Source organism: Acyrthosiphon pisum, chromosome A2, assembly GCF_005508785.2.
Source record: "Acyrthosiphon pisum isolate AL4f chromosome A2, pea_aphid_22Mar2018_4r6ur, whole genome shotgun sequence".
NCBI classification, from domain to species: domain Eukaryota; kingdom Metazoa; phylum Arthropoda; class Insecta; order Hemiptera; family Aphididae; genus Acyrthosiphon; species Acyrthosiphon pisum.
In genome coordinates this window covers 76,757,338-76,782,913 of record NC_042495.1, presented here as the reverse complement: position 1 = coordinate 76,782,913, position 25,576 = coordinate 76,757,338, and the positions used below count along the sequence as shown (strand labels likewise).

The 25,576-nt window shown below is 28.1% G+C and overlaps 1 protein-coding gene across 3 annotated transcripts; it reads left to right on the top strand.

The window, feature by feature from the left end:
* Positions 1 to 24,176, top strand: LOC100165578 (helicase domino). 3 transcript variants are annotated; one of them, XM_008181422.3, is made up of 37 exons: positions 1 to 293; positions 1,242 to 1,377; positions 2,407 to 2,566; positions 2,641 to 2,970; positions 3,164 to 3,279; positions 3,351 to 3,536; positions 3,610 to 3,750; positions 3,853 to 4,036; positions 4,236 to 4,423; positions 4,483 to 4,617; positions 5,780 to 5,959; positions 6,019 to 6,120; positions 6,183 to 6,360; positions 6,420 to 7,056; positions 7,141 to 7,327; positions 7,415 to 7,621; positions 7,930 to 8,023; positions 8,094 to 8,147; positions 8,219 to 8,380; positions 9,657 to 9,838; positions 9,902 to 10,585; positions 10,642 to 10,838; positions 10,921 to 11,035; positions 11,207 to 11,503; positions 11,840 to 12,076; positions 16,264 to 16,308; positions 16,369 to 16,522; positions 16,729 to 17,036; positions 17,118 to 17,254; positions 17,349 to 17,421; positions 17,525 to 17,992; positions 18,065 to 18,209; positions 18,357 to 18,853; positions 18,914 to 19,033; positions 20,758 to 20,916; positions 22,004 to 22,141; positions 23,522 to 24,176. In XM_008181422.3, the coding sequence occupies exons 2-37, from the start codon at positions 1,300 to 1,302 to the stop codon at positions 23,693 to 23,695; spliced, it is 7,449 nt and encodes a 2,482-aa protein (XP_008179644.1). In that variant the 5' UTR covers positions 1 to 293; positions 1,242 to 1,299; the 3' UTR covers positions 23,696 to 24,176. The 3 variants fall into 3 exon arrangements, with proteins under 3 accessions (XP_008179644.1, XP_016657177.1, XP_001951508.2); XM_016801688.2 differs by having other exon boundaries at positions 2 to 293; positions 4,480 to 4,617; positions 18,360 to 18,853; XM_001951473.5 differs by having other exon boundaries at positions 2 to 293; positions 4,480 to 4,617.
* Positions 24,177 to 25,576: the final 1,400 nt, after the last annotated feature.

Genomic DNA, 25,576 nt, shown 5'->3' with positions numbered 1-25,576 from the left:
TGTTTTGCTGTTGGGCGCTCACTCTCGATCGGCCCGTACTAGCTGCGCCCACTAAACAGCGAATTCTCGTAGTCGACCGCCGCCGGACGCCATATTGTCGTGCGCCTCTCTTTACGTGCATTTCGTCCGGGGAATCGGTCAGTACGTCTTTTCTAACCCGTGTGTTGCGATTATGAAATTCATTGCGCGCACCGCGTCATGTTCTAGTATTGTGCGTGCAAAATGTGCGGTAATTGTCTGAACAGACTCGTATGATGGCTTGCGACCGATGGAGGGTAATCGCTTCGATCTTGGTAAGCATCTCAGCGGCAGTCTCATCCGCCGCGCACAAAATGGCCGACCCGCCATTTCCTTCCGTTACGCTATTCTACCGCGTTCTCGTTTTTTTGGCCGCGTTGATGCTTTTCCCCGTCGACTATGTTGTGGGAAATCCACTTTGGACACTATTTTTTCACCCGATTGCCAAAAATTGTGTCGGCAATACATTTTTATCAAATAATAATTTATCCCGCCTATTATTATTATTTGTGTTATTATTGAATTTCTGTTTTCAAAACATAACCTCTAATCTCTAGATAAAATTTAATTTTGTTAATTTGAAATAAGAAAAATGAAATGACAATTAACTTTGATGTCCGGAAGATAACTTATAAGGTTTCTTGATTAGAACATTGGCTTTAAAGAGTTGTTAATATTTTACCCCTTATTCGTAAATGGCCATTAGAGGTAAATCAACATGTGCTTGTTATTTATTAATTTGAAATTTCAACGTTCGACTTAATAAATAAAGTAGATACATTTTGGTTTTATACGTGTATTTTTATACTACCTAATATAAAAATTAGGTATTCAAAATAAATCATATTAAACAATAAATTCAAGTTTGCCTAATGAATTATAATTGAACAGGTTTAACAAATTAATTTTAAATAAAAACATTTTAGTTAATTCAAAATGCCAATTATTTATCTGTTTATACATAATAAAACATGATTTCTTCTTATAATTAGTTATTTTATTTGTAATATATTTTATAATTATATTACGAATTAATTAGATTACCTATCTAAATTAGTTTATATACTCTATTTAATATAAAATATCCACTTAATAGGTCCACTTCATACAATAGTTCAAAATTGAATTTAGTATATAATTATAAATTTTATAAGTACACTTTATTTTTGTGGATTAATCTATTTATTTTTTTTAAATAATTAATTTTGTTTCATATGTCTTAGATAAACTAAATGGATAATCCAAAAGCGATTAATAATTGTTCAGAACCTAAAATCATTTATGGCCACTGCTTCCCAACTGGGAGCTGGGACCATTGATTGTCACAAACATAATAAATATGATGGGAATGGCCATCAGGTAAACAGTTTTTTATTATTATTTTTATAAGGTTAAGCTAATTATTTTTCTAATAAAATACTATTCTAATTTTATTAGAAAAATTAAAATTGGAAATAAATATTTGAAAGAGACCAAACTTAGTTATAGAAAACAATTTAATAATTTGTATATGAATCATATCATTGTTTACATTGTTGTTTTGATTATATAAGTCAAAGTCATGGATCATTTAATGAACAATTTATTAAGATTTTAAAGTACTTATAACAACAAACCACTCTCGAATTATCTAATTATAATTGAAGTTTATAATTTGAGGTACCGTCTATATTAGTTTAACAATTGTTAATACTATACATTATTTTTATCATAGTTTTACATTAATAAGATAGGTAATTGTCCATGCCTAGTATTTTTTTAAAATATTTTTTACATTTTGTAAATATGGACATTCAATTAAATTGGTTTTCATGCTTATCTACCTACATAAAATTATTGTTTTTAGTGTTCACCAATAATTCTAACATAACCTATAGTTATAGATGAATTGAATATTTAATACTTGGTAAGAATTTTGATAACATTATTTTAAATTTGAATTCATAATTTAAGTTTAGACAAACAAGTTCTTTCAATTATCTATTTCTAGTCTATACTCTATTCCTTGTAAGTTTACCCACTTGCGCGCATGCATACAGAGCCGCCGGAACGTTCAGACCTCCTCGGTCGGAGACTGGCAATATGTGATTGGTCGGCGTTGTTCGGCGCTCATCGTCGTAGTAGGCATCTGCATAATATGATCACCCCTAGAGCTTCTTCGATGCTGCAGCCGCGTCCGGTTTTCGTCGAGTATGTGGGTATACTTACGAAGAATATAGTATAGTCATTCTTAATCCATGGTCAAAAACTTGAAACTTTTTTTTTTCAAAATTGAATAATAAAAATCGTTCTCTACATAACCTTATATTATTTATTAAAATATTTTTAGGATTCCTTTATTTAATTTATAGTTATGTTATTATATTCTATTTATATATGTTTTTTTAGGTGACATCTGGTGTAAACTATATACCAAATAATTGTGATAATCTAATTGGTGTAAATGGCTCTACAAATGATGCTGAAAACACCAGCTACAACTCTGACCATGATGATTCTGTGGATAGTCAAAATCAGAGTACACGGAAGCGTAAATACTCTACAGAATGTATGTTATTAATTTTTTTTTACTATTGACCCTAACCGCTGACACTATTTATAACTAATATTTTAATACGATAGCGGCCAAAGAGTTTGAAGCTTTGGAAATGTGCACTTCAGCCAAGATTAAACGTACTTGTGAAATGGTGTTTGAACAATTGGAGACTGTACGTGCAAAGCTTGCTCAATCCCAACGAGAATTGGACGAAGTACAGTCGGTGTCGAAATTTCATGATTTTATACCTGAAAAAGTTGAACAGGTATTCAATGATCAGCATGTATGGTCTATGGCAAATGTTAAATGTGATGACGATCCTTTATTTAATGGTGATCCATTTGCCGACCTTAAACTGTGGTTGGACAAACAAGCGTCCGAACCACAGGAAACACATGTTCCAGTTTCGGACACTAGTAAGTAAAACCTTAAGCTATGAGGGACAATTAAAATAAAAATATGAAATAAAAAAAGGTATGTACAAACCAGTATAATATATGCTTGTTTAATAAGGTAAATGTTGTATTCTTTTATTCTTTTCTTTTAAAAATGCTGTTTTATTTACAATTGTTTTAATTTTAAAAATAATATGAAAAATTAAAATTTCAGAATCCAATAAATTAATATCTCCTAACTCACCTGCTGAAGAACTTCCTAATTCCTCTCATACACCTCGGCAGTCTAATGAAAATCAACCTGATCAAGTGTTTGAAAGAGTGAAATGGGTTTGTTGCATTTCATAAGTTTTCTATTTAAATACCTAATTTATCTAACTTTTTTCCAATATTATATTTAGGAAGCACAAATTATTCAAAAAATTAATCAACTACAGCGTGATGGTTTGTGGAGTGAAAAAAGACTGCCTAAAATTTATGAACCTCCAAGAAATAAAGCACACCATGACTATCTTTTGGAAGAAATGCAGTGGCTTGCTACTGATTTTGCCCAAGAACGAAAATGGAAGAAAAAAGCAGCTAAACAAGTAGTTTTCTTTTAAATTATTTGTTATATATTTTAATGTCATGTATAATTTATATACTTTTCTTATCCTTAAGTGCGCTAAAATGGTTATGAAGCATTTCCATGAAAAGAAAATAGAAGCTCAGAAAGCGGCCAAAGCATCTGAAATGCATCAAAAGCGTATAACTGGTTTCATTGCCAAAATGATTAAAACATTTTGGAGTAATGTTGAAAAGGCATGTGTTTTAAATATTTAAAATCATCATTTAAATGGCTATGATTTTATGATCAATATATATTCATCTAGTATAATTATATATTTTTTTACTTATGTATAGCTACTTGTATTCAAGCAATCCACTAAATTGGAGGAACAAAGAAAAATTGCATTAGATGAACATTTAAATTTCATTGTTGATCAAACTGAAAAAATGACAACTATGGTTGCTGAAAGTTTAATGAAGTCTGCTAATAATTCTTCGATCACCCCATCACAAAACTCATCCTTGGTTATATCTGACGGTAGAATTAAATTATTATTTTTGATTGATAATTAATCATAATTAATTTACTCACATATTTACAGTAAAATTAATGTAACACGCCCAAACCATAAAATATATAGAAAATTGTAAACACTTATAAGTTAAAAAGTTTATAAAGTTTAATTAGTTTAATTAAAATTACCTACTGGTGATATTAAATGCATTTTTTTTATTAGGTAAAAAAAATGATCGTCACTCATCATTTGATGATAATATTACTGTAGATAAAGACAAAATACCCAATGACAATATTGGTTGTAAAAGGGATATTGATATGTTGAAACAAGAATCAAAATTATCAATTGATGAAGTCCTTGATGAAAAACCAACCGGTTTAGAAACCCAGGAAAATGTGGTTGAAGAGGTTTGTTTTTATTTTTTATAATATTATTCTATAATTCAATATATTTGTGTTACCAGCAGATACCAAGTGATAGAAGTGAAGATGAAGATTTTGAAGCATCAAATTCCAGTTGGAGTGATGATGAAGAAACTTTACAGCTCGCTGAAAAGGAAGATGGTCGAATAGATCATTCTATAGAAATTGCTGAATTAGAGGTAAATAAAATTCTATAAATTTTATAGGTACTCTATTTAGTTTAAGAAAGGGAGGGTTCACACACATTTTACCTCTCTAAGCAAATTATTGTGCACCAAACAGAAATTATTGATTCCAGAAATTTAAAGTTATAAGTACCTTTTCTACATTTTTAAAATTGTTTATATTGATGTAGATTTATATAATTAAAACCTTTATTTTATATATTATTTACTAGGCTTCTTGAATGATATATTTATGAATATCCATATTTTAAGTTTTGTGCAATATAGAATCGCTATATTGAAAAACAAATTTATGTATTTATATATCGCTATTCCAAATTATTGCGTTAACTTGAAAATATTGTTTTTAAAATATATTATACAAGTTTTTTGGCGTTAAAATTAGTTAGTTTCCGATAACTCAAATACCCAATAGCTGAGGACCATTGATTAAAAATTATTTTTGATTTTGAAGTACCTATTCAATATTGCATAGTATATTTCACGTATCGATTACTACGATTACCGATAAATAATTTTCAAAAAAAAATTGGTGATCGATATTGAATCGAAACATCATTGAAGAAGTATATTATTTACTATTTGCTATCTCTTCAGTTTGGTCTATAGTCTTCTTTCTATGGCTTCCTGGGAATATTTGTATTAATTGCAAACTGACTACCAGCTTACTACACTCTGTCCCACACAAGATCATGAGGGAGGCGCACCCACCAAAACTGGTGCCATCACGCGTTCCCATAGGGGAACCGGTTTCCTATATAATATACCCTTTTAATATCTAAGCTCTCAATTTACTTTATGACAAAGACAGTTTAATTGTATTCTTCTGGAATTTTGTCCACTTTAAAAATAAAAAAACTCCTAACAACAATTAACATAGTTCCAGGTTTTCAGTACCTTTGGTGGTGCTTAATGTGACTTGTCATTGATTTGTAAATTGTCCTGCTCTTTCCTCTACTAGATCTAATTTTAAAATTCTATTTCCTTCTCACTGTATCTACCTATACTAATGGTTTTTCCTTATTAATGTTGTATATTTTAAAGCTTAAAATATTTAGCTTAACCTCTGTTTTTTTTTTTATATACTAGTTAAACTTTAATTTATTATTTAGTTTTGAGTAATATTAAATTATGTATTTGTTTATTTATGATATAGGCTGAGAATGAAATGAGCATTGAACAACTTTTGGCTAAGTATAAAGTTCAATTGCCAAATAACAAAGATCAATCTGATGATGCAGAAGAGAGTAGCCATTCTGATCATAGTTTAAAGGAAGACATGAATTCTACCGATATTAGCATAAAATATCTCTTGCGGCGATCTCCTAATAAAATGGTGAATTTTAAATTATTGTTGTAGATTTCACAATATAATACTTAACTTATTATTATTAGATCAACGGCACAAGTGACTGTAACGCAGATAAAGAAATAAACGATGTGACAGCATTAGCTGAAAGTATCCAACCTAAAGGAAATACATTATCTTCTACTAGTGTAAGTTATATAAAAAAAAAATTTAATCCTGTCAATTAACTTATTTGATCTACTACTTTTAGGTGGTTACTAAAGTTCCATTTTTATTGAGAAATACACTTAGAGAATATCAACATATAGGCCTTGATTGGTTAGTTACAATGTATGAACAAAATCTAAATGGTATATTAGCTGATGAAATGGGCCTTGGGAAAACCATTCAGACCATAGCCTTATTAGCTCATTTGGCTTGTGAAAAGGGTATGCCTTCAAATGCTTTAAGAAATGCTCATCATATTAATTTTAATTTTTTTTTGCAGAAGATTGGGGTCCTCATCTAATTGTAGTTCCTACATCTGTGATGCTTAATTGGGAAATGGAAATAAAAAAGTGGTGTCCTAGTTTTAAAATTTTAACTTATTATGGTTCCGTTAAAGAACGAAAAAATAAGAGAATTGGTTGGACAAAACCAAATACATTCCACATTTGTATAACATCGTATAAATTAGTAATAACTGATCATCAAAGTTTTCGCAGAAAGAAATGGAAATACTTAATTCTAGATGAGGCTCAAAACATAAAAAATTTTAAATCTCAACGTTGGCAGCTACTATTAAATTTTCAATCTGAAAGGAGACTGCTTTTAACAGGAACACCTTTGCAGAATAATTTAATGGAGTTATGGTCATTAATGCATTTTTTAATGCCAAATTTGTTTGCATCACATCGTGAATTTAAAGAATGGTTTTCAAATCCTGTGACTGGAATGATAGAAGGGAATGCAGAGTATAATGAAAACATTATAAAAAAACTGCATAAAGTATTAAGACCATTTATTCTTCGAAGATTGAAGTGTGAAGTTGAGAAACAGTTGCCAAAAAAGTATGAGCATATCATTATGTGTAGATTATCCAAACGCCAGCGATATTTGTACGATGACTTTATGTCAAGGGCTAAGTATGTATCAACTTCAAACTTCTTTACGGCATTATTAATTCTTTTATATATTAATTACTTAATAAATGTTTTCATTTCTTCTAGGACGAAGGAAACTCTTGCGAGTGGTAATATGTTAAGTGTCATAAATGTTCTTATGCAACTTAGAAAAGTTTGCAACCACCCCAATTTGTTTGAACCTCGTCCAACCATTTCTCCATTTCAAATGGAAGCTCTCACATATACAGTCCCTCGTTCCATATTTAACATAATGGAATATGATCCCTATAATGTAAGCAATAATAAATAATAAAATGATGGATATAAAAAAATCTTGTAAAAACATAAAAGAATTTATCACAAAAATGTTTTGTAATAGGAAATTGATTTAAGTTCTGTAAATTTACTATTTACCAACTTGGAACGATTAATGAGTGCGTGGGCAGCTCATCGTCTAAAGCGTTATCAATTACCAAATTGTGTATACGAACAATTTGATACTATACCTGATACACCCATAAGACTTCCTAAAATTAAAATGAATTTTAACATGAAGCTGCCTAAAAACTTGAATATCATTTCTAAGGTAATTAATATTTGATAAAATATATTTATTTATACCTGCATTAGAGTTTTTGTTAGTTCTATATTTAAATTAACTCAATATATGAGCATTATTTGTTTCTAAAGAGAAACTCAATAGTATGATATTTTCACTATTGAAATTTAAATGTATGCTATTTTTCATATTTCATTTGCATTGTTAATCTAAAGTAAAATGTGTAGGATATTTGAATTTTAATGAACATAATGGACAAAATAAGATTCAGAATCTGATTATAACATTAATTACATTTATACAATGATAAATAAATCAAATTTATTGTTTTTTAGATCAATTTATGTAATCCACAAAATAAATTAGTTAATGTCAGACTTAAACACAATTTACCAATTGTGAAATTTTTAGCTGAAAAAGGAATAAGAGGTGAGTTCTACATTTTTTGTTTGACTTACTCTTTTGTGATTTTTTTTATTGTTGATGTGTTTTTGTTTAGATTTAAAACTGAGATCCGTTGACAGTAATATATCGAGACTTCCATCTTATACAAGTATGTAATTAGTGTAATTTATGTCCTTATTTATTAGTTAATTAAGTAAATTAATTCTTTGCTTACTGTAGATATTTCATCATTAACTCCAAAATTAAATCAAATCAAACAATATCTTAATGTAAACAATCAATGTGATCATAATGTGGTAAATAATCGAACAAAAAATATCAACCATATGCCAAGCAATGACGTGATGATTTCTACTCCTCAATGTAATGGTTCGATAGAAGGTTAGTTATAACAATTCTTTTATTAAAAATCAGTAGTAATATACATTTTTAAAATTATTTAAGTCATGAATAATATAAGAAGAAACATCCAAAGTAATATTGAAAAATGTAACAACCTCGAATTTAGTATTAAATTTATAATAAAGATTTAATTTTGAGTTTAATGTTGATGGGTACAATAGTACTAATTCACCAAAAGTATATGGATACGCTTATACCGTCATAATATGTCCTACCCCTCAAAGTCCCTCTTCTCTACACCAGTTATATAACTGTCAAGTTATCACCTTCTTTTGGCAAACACTACTGTATGCATTGTAGATCAATTTTTATTCATGAGAATACTAATTTTTGCACCAATGCTATATTATTGTGCTAATATTTTACTTTTGCATCATAATTTTGTTTATAATTTTTGATGAAATATTAAATATTTAGCAGATAGTTGAAAACAATTTGTCCTACCCTATCATAACCACTCAAATCCCCTCTTGACACCAGTTATGTAACTGTCAAGTAACCACATTCTCTTGTTGAAACGATTATAAATGAATATTATTAAATGTACTTACACTAATGCATGCATTGTAGATCAATTTTTATTCATGAGAATACTAATTTTTGCACCAATGCTATATTATCGTGCTAATATTTTACTTTTGCATCTTAATTTTGTTCATAATTTTTGATGAAATATTACATTTTATGCAGATAGTTGAAAACAATTTGAAGAACTTCAAAATGTTTGGTTTTCTATTTAAGTTGGTATAGTACCTGTAGTATTATAATAATAAATTGTTTTATTATATAGTCTCAATATCAAGGAAAATTAAAATTAACTTTTTTAGCATTCGTTCATAATAAAATGAATTGGTTTTCGGGATACTTTTTATTTTATCAATTTATTTGTATATCATCAACTCTTGGCTTTGCTATGAAAGTGATGTATGATCTACATGCAGTATACTGTAAATGTAATTTCTTATGTTAGCTTTAATTTGTTTAACCCATAGTTTTGTTTTATACAGTTCTTTTGAATCTTAGTCATTGACAACCTTTGTTTCATCGTCATCATATAACTTTATAATTTACTATAATCAGTTTTTTATCTTTTATTTTGACAGTTTTTAGTAACTACCTGTATAAGAATTATCTAATGTCTAATATATAAAATAAATTGTATTTAGTTAAGTTGATTTAATAGATGCTTTCTTTAATTCTTAGTAAATGTTAATTTCTTATAAAAATGATTAATTAATTTGATTCATTGTTTAAGGTAAATCAAATTCATATAAAGGTTTTGATAGTCATATTGTAAATGAAGGTGTAATAAATGTCCGTAACAAAAACGAAGTTTTTAACATCTCAAAATGTTTCAAAAATCCATCAATTATATCTAAATCTACACCTTTGATAGAAACAAATAAAGAACTGACCAATGACATTCTTTTCCATGATGTAAGTTTTGATACATTAGTTAGAAACATTAGAGTTAATTATTTTTATCATTAACTTTTTCAGCCTAATTTAGAAGAAAAACGAGTTTTGAGGAGAAAAATGAAAATGGATAATTTATCATTTATAAATAACAAAAGAATAGATGGTGCTACAAATGTTGTTTATGGTCAAGATTTAAGAGACTTTATAAGATTTGATGCTTCGTCCGGTCATGTTGGTTGTTCAGATTCAGTGGAAAGGAATCCTTGGCTTTGGCTTGGTTCAAATAATGTTTTATCTGTTGTTGCTCAGTATTCTGCTCACATCCAGCGTATGTCTTACATGACTGCAGTTGCTTTGTCTGATTCAGTTAAAACATTAGATAGTAGAATGAAAGAATTACATGACTCTTTTGAACAATTTATTGTGTATGTGCCAGCTGTGCAAGGAAGAACTCCAAAAACTGAATTTCAATTTCTTCAACATGATTCATCATTATTAGAAAAAGACATAAAACCAACATTAAATGCCTTGCACCCCATTATTTCAGCCATGAGTGTTTTATTTCCTGATCAAAGGTTAATCCAATATGATTGTGGTAAATTACAGTCACTTGATTATTTACTACGTGAACTAAAAACTGGGCATCATCGTGTACTTATATTTACTCAAATGACAAAAATGTTAGATATCCTAGAAGCATTCCTCAATTTTCATGGTTATATATATTTACGATTAGATGGTACAACAAAGGTTGAAACTAGACAGGTAATTTAAATAAAAATATGTACACCTTTATTTCACTAACATATCTTTGATTATAGCTTTTAATGGAGAGGTTTAATGCAGACAAGAGATATTTCTGTTTTATTTTATCAACACGATCTGGTGGTGTTGGTATAAATCTTACTGGAGCAGATACTGTGATATTTTATGATAGTGATTGGAATCCTACAATGGATGCTCAGGCTCAAGATCGCTGTCATCGTATTGGTCAAACTCGAGATGTTCACATTTATAGGTAATACAAAATAAGTTTTATATTAATTTTTTTTGTTTTTCACTATACTTATATTTGTTCTTCAATTGATGTTTTTGTTTAGATTAATTAGTGAAAAAACTATTGAAGAGAATATTCTTAAAAAAGCAAACCAAAAGAGATTATTAGGTGATTTAGCTATTGAAGGTGGTAATTTTACTGCTTCCTTCTTCAAGTCTGTAAGTATAAATTATTTTCACATGTTAATAATTTTAAATTATTGAAATCATTTTTCTACCTATTACCCTAGTTAACTGTGTTATAAAGCTTGTTATCCTATTCTTTATGTTTATTGTTCATTTTTTGTTTTTCATTAAAATAATATTAATTTTGGAATTCCTTTTTTTAAGACCACAATTCAAGATCTTTTTAAAGTCAATACAACTGATGAAAAAAGAAGTGTTCATATATTGGAATCTGAATTTTCTCATTCTCAAAGTACAAACGATGGTGATAGAATTGCTATAAATGTGTTTGAAACAGCTCTTGCAGCTGCAGAAGATGAGACTGATGTTGCAGCAGCTAAAACTGCAAAAGAAGAAGCTGTTGCAGATTTGGCGGAATTTGATGAAGCTATTCCTATAGTAGAACAAAATGAAGTTAAACTAAGCAAAGCAGATATGGAAGTTCAAGCATTAGAAAAACAGGTATAAATACATTTAAAAATAAAGAATTATTTTATTGATTGTGAACACTATTAAAAAAGGAAAATAGCGTCTTAAATCTGTGCTGTCTTGTAGCTCAATCGCCGTGCAAGCAAGAGACCTAGGTTTGATTTACGATCCTGTAACCTGATTTTTGACATTATTTTCCTGATAACATGATCATAATAAATAAGGATTTTATTTCTTATATAATATGTATATAATTTCTTTCAAAAAAAAAAAAAAAAATAATAGTTTTTCAATTATTTTATTTTAAATTTAAGTTATTAATACTAATATTTTTATTAAATTACTCTTTTTCTTTTTTTTACCTCTTAGTTATCGCGTATTGAAAAATGGGCTATAAGACTTATGGAAAATAATGAGATGGATTGGGCAACTAAGCAAGTTGCTGTTGCTGAAGCAGAGTTGGAACAACAAAAACAAGAGTGGAAAGTTGAACAACAACAAGCAGCTAAGCGTACAGAAGAAAGAATGAACCAAAAACGTAAACTTCCGGATTCCGAGGATGGAGAAGATGATTCTGTGGATTTGACATTCATCAATAAATTTCAGGTTAACAAACGACATAGTATTAGAACTAAAAACATAGGTAGTAGTAAACAAAACGATAAAAATTCTACTACTAAGAATACGGAGAAATGGCACTTAGAAACAAAAGCGAGGAAGAAAAGCAGTTATGGTCTTAGACCTCAGCGTTTATAAACTATACTATTTTTAGATTTAATGTTCTTAACTTGTTTTGATCTCTCCCAATAGAGAAGTTTTTTATCTTTACAAATAATGGTTATTAACACAAGACAAGTTAATTTAAGTTTTGTAAACAACTGTACATTTTTATATAAAATTAAAAATATATTTAATTTCATGTGTTATGGTTGTTTTTCTTTTTTTTGTTTCTTGATAGCTTCTCCACAAGGTTGGGCTCTGTTTTGGTGTCCCTCATTAGAAGCAAACTCTTCTCTAGCTCTCGCAGTGCGTTGATTTAGAATTTTTATTTTTATTTAAGTTTTTAAACTTAATTTTATGCTGACACATCAATTCGTAAAAAAAAAAAAAAAAATGTTTGTAAAATTTTCGCTATTATTGGAAATCTTAAGCCGATCGTTTTTTTGTTTGGTCTGGCATAGAGGTTGTCACCAAAACACAAGCCCCTCCTTGCCAGTCCAAACAGGACTGGCAAATGAGACTATCCGAAACAAATAAAGAAAAACATCGTATCGCACAGAGAGCAAGAGAAGACGACTTCTGATGATATGATGATGCTGACAACAGTTATTAATTGAAAGGTAATACATTGTTCAGCAAATAAAACGTGACATAAGTGAAATATACATTTATTTACAAAAGAATTATACTACATTTTTTGATAATGGCTTGGATAAACACCTCCATGGTGGAATGTGGTTAGGTTATGATTAGTTCTTTTAATATCTGTATACAGTTAAAATGTTAGTATGATGACAGTCATCATCAGTCATAATAAGTCTGAACTTTGCTTCTCTAACTAATATTTAAAAAAAAACCTAAGTAAAATAGCAACATTAAAAAATAAAATAAAAATATTAGTTGTGGGACATATTTTTTATTTTTAGTGCTGTAGGTGAAACATCTTTACAGCGAAACTTTTTAACGCATGTGGCAATGGGAGTAAAATCAGAAAAATTGTCACGCGGCAGCTGCCTCCCCTCTTCAGTTACGTACACTGCAGCTGCCAATCTATCCCCTCTCTGTCATGAGCACTGCTGCAGGGCAAGAGTGACAGGTCGATCTATAAATATAAATATACACTGTCTCTCTGGCATCCTATCTTAATCTTATAAAAAATTTAAATGTTTGAATTTTATTACTATTTAATAATTATATTTATAGGCTTTAATATTGAGACAATTATTAGAACATCTCAACGGCAATATCTAGTGTAAACGTGTCATGACTTTTATTCTCAACTTAAAATAAATTAACAATTTGTTTTTTTATTATTTTGTGTAATTTTTGATTTGCAATGAATTATGTTTAGGTGTTTTAATTAAATTAAATTGATTAAATAACTAATTAAAAAACTTATTTGCACCATGATTAACTATTTTAAAGGATAGACCATTGCTTATGTTTTTTGCCTTCACATTTGTAGAGATAATACTATTAATTTGAGAATCCGTGTACTACTTTAGATGTGACCAAATTTATGTAGTAGAAACAGGCATTCATGTAGCCAGAAGGTTAGTCCTTGCCTAAAACTCTTTTGAGTATTTGCCCATGAAATTGTGATCCTTGATAACAAATAAAAATAAAATATATTGCAATTAAATTAAGTGTTCCAAAACTCTAAGTTGTACAAAATCATAAAAATATTTTGTATTTATGAAGAAAGAATGAAGTACTTTACTGCTTTCCCACAAAAATATATATATATATATATTTAATACCCTGATAATGTGTCTATGAACATAGACTAAGTTTTAATTAAAAGGCTGTGAGATGGAATATATTCTGTTGTTAATCAAAGTATAAATAAATTCTATAAAATGAAAAATTACGGCCTTATGAGTTCTGTTTTATGTAGAAGAATGTGACAAAAAAAAATTACTGTTTTATTTATGTAATAGACAAAATTATAACAATTTATATGGACAGTATAAATGATAAATATGGAAAAAAATTCTCACTACAAAATAAGGTGTTTATTTAAATTTTATTAGGTCTGACTGACCTGGCCCATAGTTAAGCCTATGAGTAAATTGAGTGCCAATTACTTGGTTAAAGACACCACTTCAAAATTCCTGCACCAGAAAAAGACTTCACAAAATCTTCAGTTTCTTTACAGGCACTTCTAAGAATGTTTGCTTAAACATTGTTTAATGAGATATGGACAATTGAAGAAAAACTGCAGCATTACATGGTTTACTTGCGGGTTTTTTTTCTTACACTTGTTTTCACAGATAGTTTTTTTTTGGTGAAATGGAGACTGGTTGAATTCTAATTCTAATACCACAAATCTGGGTAATTTTTGTTGCTATTGTAAGTACTAAGTCTGGGATTGCTAATTGCTATTATTTTTTCTTACAAAATACATTTTGCAACATTAAAATAGATTTTTATGTTCATATGAAGCCACACTCGTCAATACATAGAACCTTTTACTTTTTAGTTATAGGTTTTTACATTATTTAGATATTGATATCAGCTTATGTTTAAATCATAGTTCTCTATAAAATAATTTTTATTATATGTTGGGGTTTAAGTGCAAATTAAGTAAGTTAAAATGATTGATTCTGTTTGACAATCAGAATTTTTCAAAGTTTTGGTGTTATTGAATATTTGAATTCCGATTTTTTTTTACATAAGTTGTATTGAATATTAATGCATTTTTGTATATTGAGTTTTTGGGTAAGGGTTGTATGTATGTACTACAGTTTGGTACTTGTAAATGGTGGATATACTTACAACAATTTCTTATAAATTTAATTTATTACAAAACATTAGAGTATGTAGGTAATCTTGATCTAAAAATTTCTGAAATATGCAGTCCTGTAATGTAACTTCCTCATAATCCAAAACTATTTATATTTCTACAAAACTTAATTTCATTTTAATAATTTTGATATCAAATTTTTTATTCAAACACATTGTTTCAACACTTGTTTATAATATCTTTATTGGACTTTACTAAATAATACTATTCTAAAGAATTTCAAGGTCTGTGTATTGGTCATATTATATAGTGGAACATATATAGAATTTTGGGTTTTCAAATACATTTTAGTTTTGATAGTATTCTCATAGAAAATGTTGGATAAAAATATTATTTACATCAAAACTATTAACTATGTGGCAATTTGAAAATATTAAAACTTCAATATTTTAAAATGATGTTTAAAAAAAAATGTTCAAATTATGCTGGAAACTCCCATAAATTATTATATACAAAATAAAAATTAATTTACTGAATCTTGGCAACTTGAGATGAGCAAAATCACTAACATGCGAGCCCTGCATACAATCAAATAAAATGTGTTAATAACATGCATACAAAATAGCATAAAATGGGAATATTAGCATCGATGTATGTAATGTCATTAACATAATTTAAAAGTATACCTAAATCAAATTTTAGTGGCATCTGTTTTTTATATAGTCTTACTTTTTTATATATTCTACATTTCAAAATAGATTTCGTTAATACAATACCTTATAAAACCTAAAGAACTTCTGTAATATTAAACTCATCTAATGAATATTTTTAGTTGGCTTATTTAACAATATATCAAAAATAGTTGTTCAAATCCTCAACTATAGTTGCTATTTAAAAATGATAAAACAATAAATTCTTGGGTTACATATTTCACCTTTTTACTGTCAATTTATTTTTCATAAAATTGTATTGTCAATATGTACATTAATACCTTTATCACATTGACTAATTGCAATTAAATTTCTCCAAATATAATTAATTAACCTTTATTAATTGAAGCTCAAAACAAAAAAAAAATTATAGCAGAATATATATATGATGTATGCCTACAGTTTTTTTTAAATATTTTTGAACACAATTATATTAATTTTATATAATATGTAGATTTCATGAACCTATTATATTAGTATTGATAGTCAATTAGTCTTCATACTTATATTTCATCCTATACATTATACTTAAGTTTAAAAATGCTGAAGTACTTGGTGGTTCAAATAATGTTTATTTGGTCTCCAATTAATTTGTGAGTATTATTTTCTATTTGCAGATTGTTTATCCTAATCTTGGCTCAAAAAAATCTGATGTACCAAAGGTTAGTTGACTTTATTATATTTACATGGGAAAAAATGTACTCATTTTAATCCATTTTAAGAATTTAATCCTTGGACCATGGTCAGGAGAAAATGAAATCTATCATGACCCATTATACTTCGGTCAGTATTCTTATATACCAATGACAGAAGCTCAACTACCTCCCATGCCGTCTGCTCGGAAACGACCAAGAACTGATGTCACATTTATAAACAGTATGTAATCATTTTCTATACTTAGTAACTACTGGAGTTACTATCGTATTACATTACTATTGCTATTCTGAGTTAACTCACTAAAAACACCTAAACACCTAATATGTTATAACTATACCCTATCAATTGAATGTCCATACTGAATTAATAATTAAACTTTTTCTTAACACAAATTATATGATTACCATTTTTTTTTTATTTTTTAGACCGTTTAAGTTTACCTGTGTCATTGTCTTCAAGTACAAAATCAGCGCATGGAACACGCGATAATAATACTGGTGAATGGAGACCTAATGAAAATATTTTTCCACACCTACCTCGATCAATGTTTGATCGTGCTTCTGGTGCATTGCTTAAGATGCGTAATGATATACGTATTCAGCGATATCGTGGTATTAATAGGCCCATGACCATGACTTTGGCTAGTTTGAAACCACCTTTACCAGCTCGACCTGTTCCTGAACCACCGCATGTACCAGACTGGCTTATACATGAAGATTATGCACTTCTGCAAGTATGTTATTGTAATTTTTTGGTATTATTTCTGAGTATTTGTACTTTGTATTATATACTTAATATTTTTTTCTTAACTTAGGCTGTGCAAAGAGTACAAGAAATGACATTGAATTTAGTAATATTATGCCCGGCTCATACACCTAATTGGGATCTAGTCTCTGAGCTAGTTAATATGATGTCTCGAGTCTATAGATCTCCTAAACAATGTAAAAATAGGTAAGCAAGTTGTGTATTATTAAAAAAAAGATTTGTTAAAATTATTTTTATTATATTTCAATAATAATATAGCTTATATATTCATATTAATTAGGTACGAGTCAGTGATAGTTGCTCGAGAAGAAGGTCGTATGTTACAGGAACAGTTACTCAAGAAACAAAAAAAGGTAATAATATATGATATTGTACAATTAAGAGATTTATTATTGTTAATTGCTGTTATACAATTATTAAATTATTGGTTAAATATTTTGTTAATATTATTTATAGAAAATTAATCGAGGATTACGTACGTCACAGATATATACAACAGATGGAAACCGTACTCATACTCAGCTACTTATATCCCGTTTCAATGGCTTATTATCTGTTGCTGCTAAACGACAACCTTTGTGTCGAACTAACAGTCAATATGTACCCAGCCAATCTGCTAATACACCTTTGATTCCAAACGCTAGTCACATTGCGATATTAAAGGAAAATTATGAAGTAGACTATAATGTACCTTTGGGTCCAATGCAAGTAATTAGTCGTCGTACTGATCGTATGATTAGAGAAAAACAACAGCAACAGCACGCTGAACCAACAACAGTTAGAGTGCAACCACAACCCCAAACTATAAAATCTATTCAGCTTCCTAACTCTTTACCACCCGCTCAAACTGTTAGTCCAGCACCAGTTAGACCCTCACCTACAACTCAACATCGAATTATTATGAGTTCTCCATCACCTTCCATTGTAACTATATTTTACCTGACAATATTCACATACTTAGGAATTTACTTCATGATATATTTGTTTTATTATTAGGATGCAAATATACAAAATATACCTCAGACTAGTCCTAAGGTGGTTCCAATTCCAATGTCTGTTCATTATTCAGCTGCAGTACAACGAGCACTTAATTTCACTCAAGCTTCCATTGTAACCCAAGCATCTTCAACAACTGGAAAAGGTAAACTGATTTTGTCAGTAAATTCAAAAAAGATAATTGGTATTTATTTTCCTTAAAATCTTGATGTTTATTTTTAATGAGTAACTTTACAAATTTGTTAATTACATAATATGTTTATTTCTTTATTAATATACTCTTAATTTTCAGTAGTTACTACAATGAACAAAACTATTACTCAATCTCAGATTCAAATGTATCGTCAACAACAACAAAATATAGCCAGACAACAACAAGTTAAGATGGTTAGTGCTCGTGCAACCAAAACCCCTACTGCCAACATCATTCCTGTTCAGACATCTCAAACACCTACCACTCTTAATGTCCGACCCAAAAACACATTAAATACTAGAAATATAACTGACACTGATGTTACAAATTTTATAAAAAGACATCAATTATTACAACAAAAACAAGCACAAACTGTTACCGTTCAATCACCTATCGCTACTGCAGGACCGTCAATAGTTAAAACATCTGTACAAAATCTGATGCTTTCAGCTGGTGCTAAAAATGCTATAAGCGTTGCAACTGCAACAAAAAACATCAATCCTCAACAACAATTTAGGCATCTTACACTTCAACAACCTATGTTAGCCCAGAGAAAAATTCCTGCTCAAAAAGTTACTCAACTGAGTCAAGTTGTGGTAAATATATAATAGACAAAAAATAAAAACTAAGTTAAAAACTAATTTTATATTATTTAGGTGGCCGGTAAGACTGGAGTTCCAACACAATTGATAGTTCAATCTAAGGGTGTACCAAGTACAATGACTATGCAACAATTGCAGACTATGATGAAGCAACAAAATATCCAAAATGTTAGCGTAAGTATCTTCTGTTTGAACAAAGTAGACATAGAAGTCATAGGTATTTTAATTTTTGAACTGTATAACTGTATACTTTTTACATATACATTGGGGTAATTTGTATTTTATCTAAAAGTTAATTCCACTGTTAAACTTACACTAAAATTATAACTTTAAGATGACACCATACCAACATATTTTGTCCCTGTCTATATTTTACAGAAAAGTACACATAGCAAATTTTACGTTCACAATAACCATTTTACTGTTTACTTTTTTTATTTTTTTAATGAATTATCTTATCAAAACATTTTAAAGGTAAAATTTTTATCAAGGATTTCAATAAATTTATTGATGTTTTAATTTAAAAAAAGTTATGAGCAATTTAAAACTTTAAATTAAAAAAAATGATTATAACTTCTTTCAAAATTAAAATATCATTAGCAACGAGAGTAAGTAACAAAACTAAGTTATAAAACTGAGACACCACTTGCATCCACTTAGCCAATTAAAGCAATAGTTTTTTACTCTAAGGTTTTATTTTAATATTTTTTTTCTTTTAATAACTCAATTAAAAATAATTGGTGAACATCGTATACTACATTCGGAACAGAGCGATAATATAATGATTTTACAGTATGTTTTTTCTGTCACTCATCTCACCACTGAATTCTACGGCAGCATCTTTTCAGGCATGAAAGCGAAATAATTAGTACTAATAAGGCGTTGTGGGAAAATCAAAATTCTCGGTAGTTTTCAAAAGCATTAAGAAAAAAAAATGGGAACAATCGAAATTTTTACACTATACCTAACAGTTCTCAGTGTCAAAAATGGTTTTAATGGTATAATTTAGAAATTAGAAATTCTAGATGCTTTAAAATTTTCATAAAATGTTTATTTTAGCATCTTCTATTTTTGTTCCATCAAAAAACTTGAAAATTGAATACAAACTTCCTCATAAGTTGTTATAATAGAAGTTCAAAAATATTAAAGATACAATGGCACAATTATTATTATAAGCATTTAAATTTCACAATTTGCAAATTATTTTGTGGTTAAACATTTATAAAATGTTTTGTAGCTAAGAATTGAAAATTAAAATTAAGGTTTTTCATAAGTAGCTACTACTGTAACCAAAATATCTAAAAAATGTATATATAAACTTATTAACATTTTAATTTTAAATTTGGCCGAAATTGGATATTTAATAACAAAGAATAACAATTTTATTTATTTTGTAGTAATTTAAAAATATAATTCATTGGTACTACTAACTTTTTAAGTATATTATTATATTCATACACACAAATACACAATGGCATTTGAAAATGCAATGTTTTCGACAAAAAATAATTCAGCCTACTATATATTTACTACTTAAAAACTTTAATCACAGTTATATCACAAAATATATTGTGGAATATAATGTGACTAGTTTTTATTTATAATGATTATATATCATTAAATTCAAGTTTAACATTATAGTGTCTCCTAATGGGCTACAAACAGTGTACAGCGGTTTCCCATTTCCACATTTTTTTATTTTATTTAAAAATTGATTTTTTTAAGATAAAAAAATAATTTTCAAATTTCAATTGAAATATTTGTTTACTTGGTAAACATTTTTATTACCAATAACTATTTAGTAATATTGTAGTATTTCATTCAATGTCTTATTGTATTAAATTTTTATTATATTTATAACATAAAAAATAATTGTTGTATGGTATACATTTTTTTAGGTTTCTGGTGCTAATATAACTGCAATGCAATCCAATTCAAATGCAGGTCAAGTCATATCCCATGTCATTGCAAAAAGTCATGGACAGTCTTCAAGTATTGGGTTAACGAGAGTACTACCAGTAGTTACAACCCAAACTTCATTAAAACAAGCAATTCAGGTACTATCATTATAGTTAATAATGTTTGTTTAAGAGTATCTTGTACCCGCATATGTTGCTCCGTCTTACACACATGTACAACATATCAAATTTTTGTTTACCAGTATCAATATTGTATGCTGTTAGTTTTTATATTAGAGTTAATTGACCAATCATCAAAAAAATTACCTATTATACCAAAAATATGGAACACACTTAGAACCCGTATTACAATCGTTTAACTAAGGTTAAACCGTCAAATTCGGCGGGTAAAATCAGTGGGTTAAATAACCGAGGCTTAAACTATGATAAAACGAGCCCTTATACCACAACCTAATGCTGCCAACAATTAGCTTGGCCGCTCGCAAATAATGTTATACAATAAATGTATGAAAGTTTTATGTTATCATTTATCACCTTATCGACTAATTGGCAATTGTGACATTAAGATAAATTTGTAAATCTATTTATTTCAAATTAAGATTATCTAATGTTGTGTATATCCATTTTTATTACAATCATAGGTAAATTTTAATTTGTTTTCTTAATGCAAGAAATAGTTTAAAAAATGCAAAAAAAAACCCCAAAAAAAGTTTCTTTTACTTGAAATACATATTTTGTATTATTGAAAAAATCTGTCAAGTATTGCAATAAAAATATGTAAATGCATTTAAATCCGAGCTCCATCTATTAAATATTATTGAAGAAGTTTATATACGTGCATTTTAAAATGCTTTGTATAATCAACTATAAATAAATAATATTTATACATATTCCAAAAAAAAAAAAATGTTTTGCATCTAAATATATGACTTCATCATAGGCACAAATTGTCTAAATTTTTTGGGGGGACTCGAGCCCCCCTCCCAATAGTCCATTTTGCTTAGTACCATAGAATATAAAAATTAGTACTAATTACTAGATTTTTAACTGGGAGGACTTGACCGACATTTGGGGAACCAAGTCCCCCCTCTTAGTTGCGCCAATAATCATGAGTGAAGTAAAGGTGAGAACTTGTCATATTATGTATAAAGCTGATATAAATAAACCTGTTGCTGGAGAAATTATTTTTATAGTGTTTAGTATTTAAAATTTTTCTTATTTTTAGGTGGTTAATCCAGTTCAAACGTTGAGAACATCTGGTGTTGGGATTGAAACAGCTCGTTCAACGTTACAACCATGTTCTTTGACTAATGTATTTAAAACTACTGGAAATTCTGGACATTCTCCCAACATACTATCTCAGGTTTGAATATACAGTGATTACTGATTATTTTTAACAGTTAGTAATTGATATTATAAATATTCAGTGCTCGAATTGGGAAAAATTAGGTAGACAAGCTCAAACCAAAGATTTAAAAACATCAAAAACGCCCAATAAAATGTATTTTAATTTTTTTAATGTTCTGTAATGAATTAACTAAATAAAATAAAGTTTAAAAAATCTTCACTGCACTTCTCCTAACCTATGTGAATCTAACAAGACCTCAAACAACAAAATCCGCTCTCCAATTTTAGAGATCTATCTCACTAAATTAAAATGAAAATGATTTTTTGTGGGACTGTTCACACCGACACTTTTCTTGATTCAAATTGTTATACCACTTGGATGTGATCTCAGTTAATAAATTTCCAAAAATTAAAAATTGAGAAAGTTTACATGCCAAGCAAGCGTTTTTTTTAAATTATTGTTGATAATATTTTTCTACTTGAAAATGTAATACAAGGGTCCTCAGTTGTTATAATATCAGTTAAAAATGGATAAACTATAAATTTTTATAGCTAAGAATTAAAAATGTAAAACAAAGTTTATCATAAGTATTCAAATTTAATACAACCGTTACAGCGACCCCTGTATACACCTATTGAGGGGCGTAAATACAAAACGTACTATTGCCAAAATTTACATTGATTGGCATCGTCAGAATACATCAAAATGTACTATTTCTTGGTTAAATCTGCGATTCAAAATGGCTGATTAAGCCAAAATGAACCTATACCATACATAAAAATTAAAAAATGATTTTAGAAAATCAAAACTTACTTTTTCCAGTTTTACACCAAAAATTATTATGGACCAGTTAAATTGCGAAAATGTACTTTTATCCGTGTTGTACGTATACCTATTTATAGGAAATTAAAAATGTTATTCCAAAACTTACAAAATTTAGTTTTAAAAATGTTATTTAAGTTTTAAATATAAATAAATATAATTAAATAATTTTAAAAAAAATCCTTTTTTTCAAATTGATTTGTCTTGATGTAAATGGTGTGTTTTTATTGGAAATGTTAAGATACAGAAAATCGCTTCTCCTGAAAAATCAGTATTTTGGCAATAGTATGTGTACAATTATTGTACATAGAGCGATATCCACTTGCCTATCTTTTTAAAATATTTTTTTTTTTATATTTTTGTATGACAACTTACAGTTTTAATTTCATATTCTAAATTCTTAGATAAATATTTTAGTTTATGAAATTAAAACTCCATTAAGTCATTCAAAAAAGTAAGAACAACTTTTATTTTTTGTAATAAATTAAAATTATTGTAGAAAAAACATTTTGTAAAAGTTAATACTCTTCAAGAATGTTTTGGATTTATACATTATAAAATAATATTTTACAGGTTGTATTTCAACAAGGCCAGCAAATGTCTGTACGGCAAGGTCAGTTACGTGTCCAAAGCTCATCAGGCCAAACTGGATCTATAGTTGCTGTGTCTATGGCTCCTCAACAACAGCAACCGACCGTATTGACTATACCTTCGTCACCTAATTCACATACGCCACGCACAACTTAAATGACGTAAACATATAATATGATTATAGATAAATTATTTTTATTTGTGTTTAGGTTCACATTACCTATTGTTTTTTTTTTATTATTACCATTAACAGACTAATTTTGAGCATTTGTATGTTCCTTTTAAAAATTGTTTCAAAGAAAATTATTGTTTTCAGTTGTATGTCAAAGAATAACAATATTTAACTTTTTATGGTGTTTATTAAAATTTTTATTTTCTTTGTAGATCACATTGATGTGATTTAATAAACGTTGTTAAATTTCTACGTACAATTGCATAAATGTCCTACGTAATTTCTTATGTATATTTATACATACTTATTATATATTATATAAAAATCTGTAATGAAATTAGATATAGGCTGTTACCATTATCGACTTAAATAATAGCTGATGTTAAAATTACCTAATAACAAAAGATAATTTTAAATAGTATTAAGAGAAAATGTTAATTTTAAATTTTAATGGTCTTTCTTATGTTTTTTCATAAAAAAGATAATTCACTCTAGATATTGTTTCAAGTGAAGTTGTGACTGTTACGCTTATTTTTTTCCTTCATAGAAAATACTCTGTATAATAATAATTTAAAATATTTAGGTGCAATTAATCAATAAATCATGTGTATTTGTATCAATTGAACTTGATAAATTAACATGAAAATGAATGTATATATATATGATATTTATTGCACCAAAATGAATTTTGTACAATTTTAGCTCTTGTATATAATTTTGTTGTATAATGTAATTTTAATCAATTTTTTTTTTAATTTGCAATTGTAATCGTAAAATTGATGTTGTACATGGTCATTTTAATTAACATTCGTGATATATAATCTGTATATAATTAATATAGAAATTTTTTTTTATATAACTTGTTTATTTTACTTTGGTAGTTACATTCCTATATAGAACTTAAAATATTTAAAATACTCAAATAATATGTACATTATCTGTACATATTCTGTATCATATTACTTCTAATTTAACCAAAACCAATACTGTTTGTTTAGTATTGCTTAGCGAGTAACCTATTTGATTGAATTCCACACCCCTACAATATTTTCTAATATTTATATATGATTATTGCTAAATAATAAGTATTAACTTTTGAATAGTGTGGGGGAAGGATAATCTCCCATATTTTTGCCAATGTCCTTAGGTGTTCTTCTAAAGATTACATCTAAAGTAAGATGTACAATTCTATTGAATATAAAATTCTCATTAATACAATGGAATGGTGTGAATGTGTGATTGATTATTGGTATTTCTTTTATCATACATTTATTTTTACTATTTTATAATCAATTAAACTAATATAAAGATGATTAAAACTGTTTTAATTAAATATAACAATATAATATTTAATAATTTACAAACTTAATTTTAATTTTATAGTAATTGAAAATTTAAAAACGCGAAAGAATTTAGGTCATTAGGAATAAAAATAAAACTTTTAGGCTGTCTATGACTATTAGATACAGCAGTAGTGTACATTATGCGGAGGTAGCTTGAACAGGCAGTCTTACAAGTACACAGGTAGTAATCAAAAAATCAGAGATCATAGTAATTGACAATTGCAGGGTTCACAAGACCATTACAATCTCACTAAAGGATGTCAAGATAAACTCAAAAAAGAGTAAAAAATACCTCAATCTCGACCTGGACCCCAAGTGATGAAATGGAAACTTCGGATAGTTAACTGGAAAGGATAATGCCCAATGTTGGAGTTTCAAACTCCCTCAAAGGAAGTAATTAATATCCCGTCTCTACATCACATGCTATATGGATCTCAGGTGTAGGCCAATTAAAGGTGGGACTCAGATAATTGAGGTTGGAAATTCCTGAAAAGTAAGCCAACCCACTATATGAAAGGGTGA

Coding starts and splice junctions, on each gene's coding strand:
- LOC100165578 (XM_001951473.5), top strand. CDS start 1,300: ATGGCCACTGCTTCCCAACTGGGAGCTGGGACCATTGATTGTCACAAA. Junction 16,309..16,368: donor AAAAATCTGATGTACCAAAG/GTTAGTTGACTT, acceptor ATCCATTTTAAG/AATTTAATCCTTGGACCATG. Junction 19,034..20,757: donor AAAATATCCAAAATGTTAGC/GTAAGTATCTTC, acceptor ACATTTTTTTAG/GTTTCTGGTGCTAATATAAC.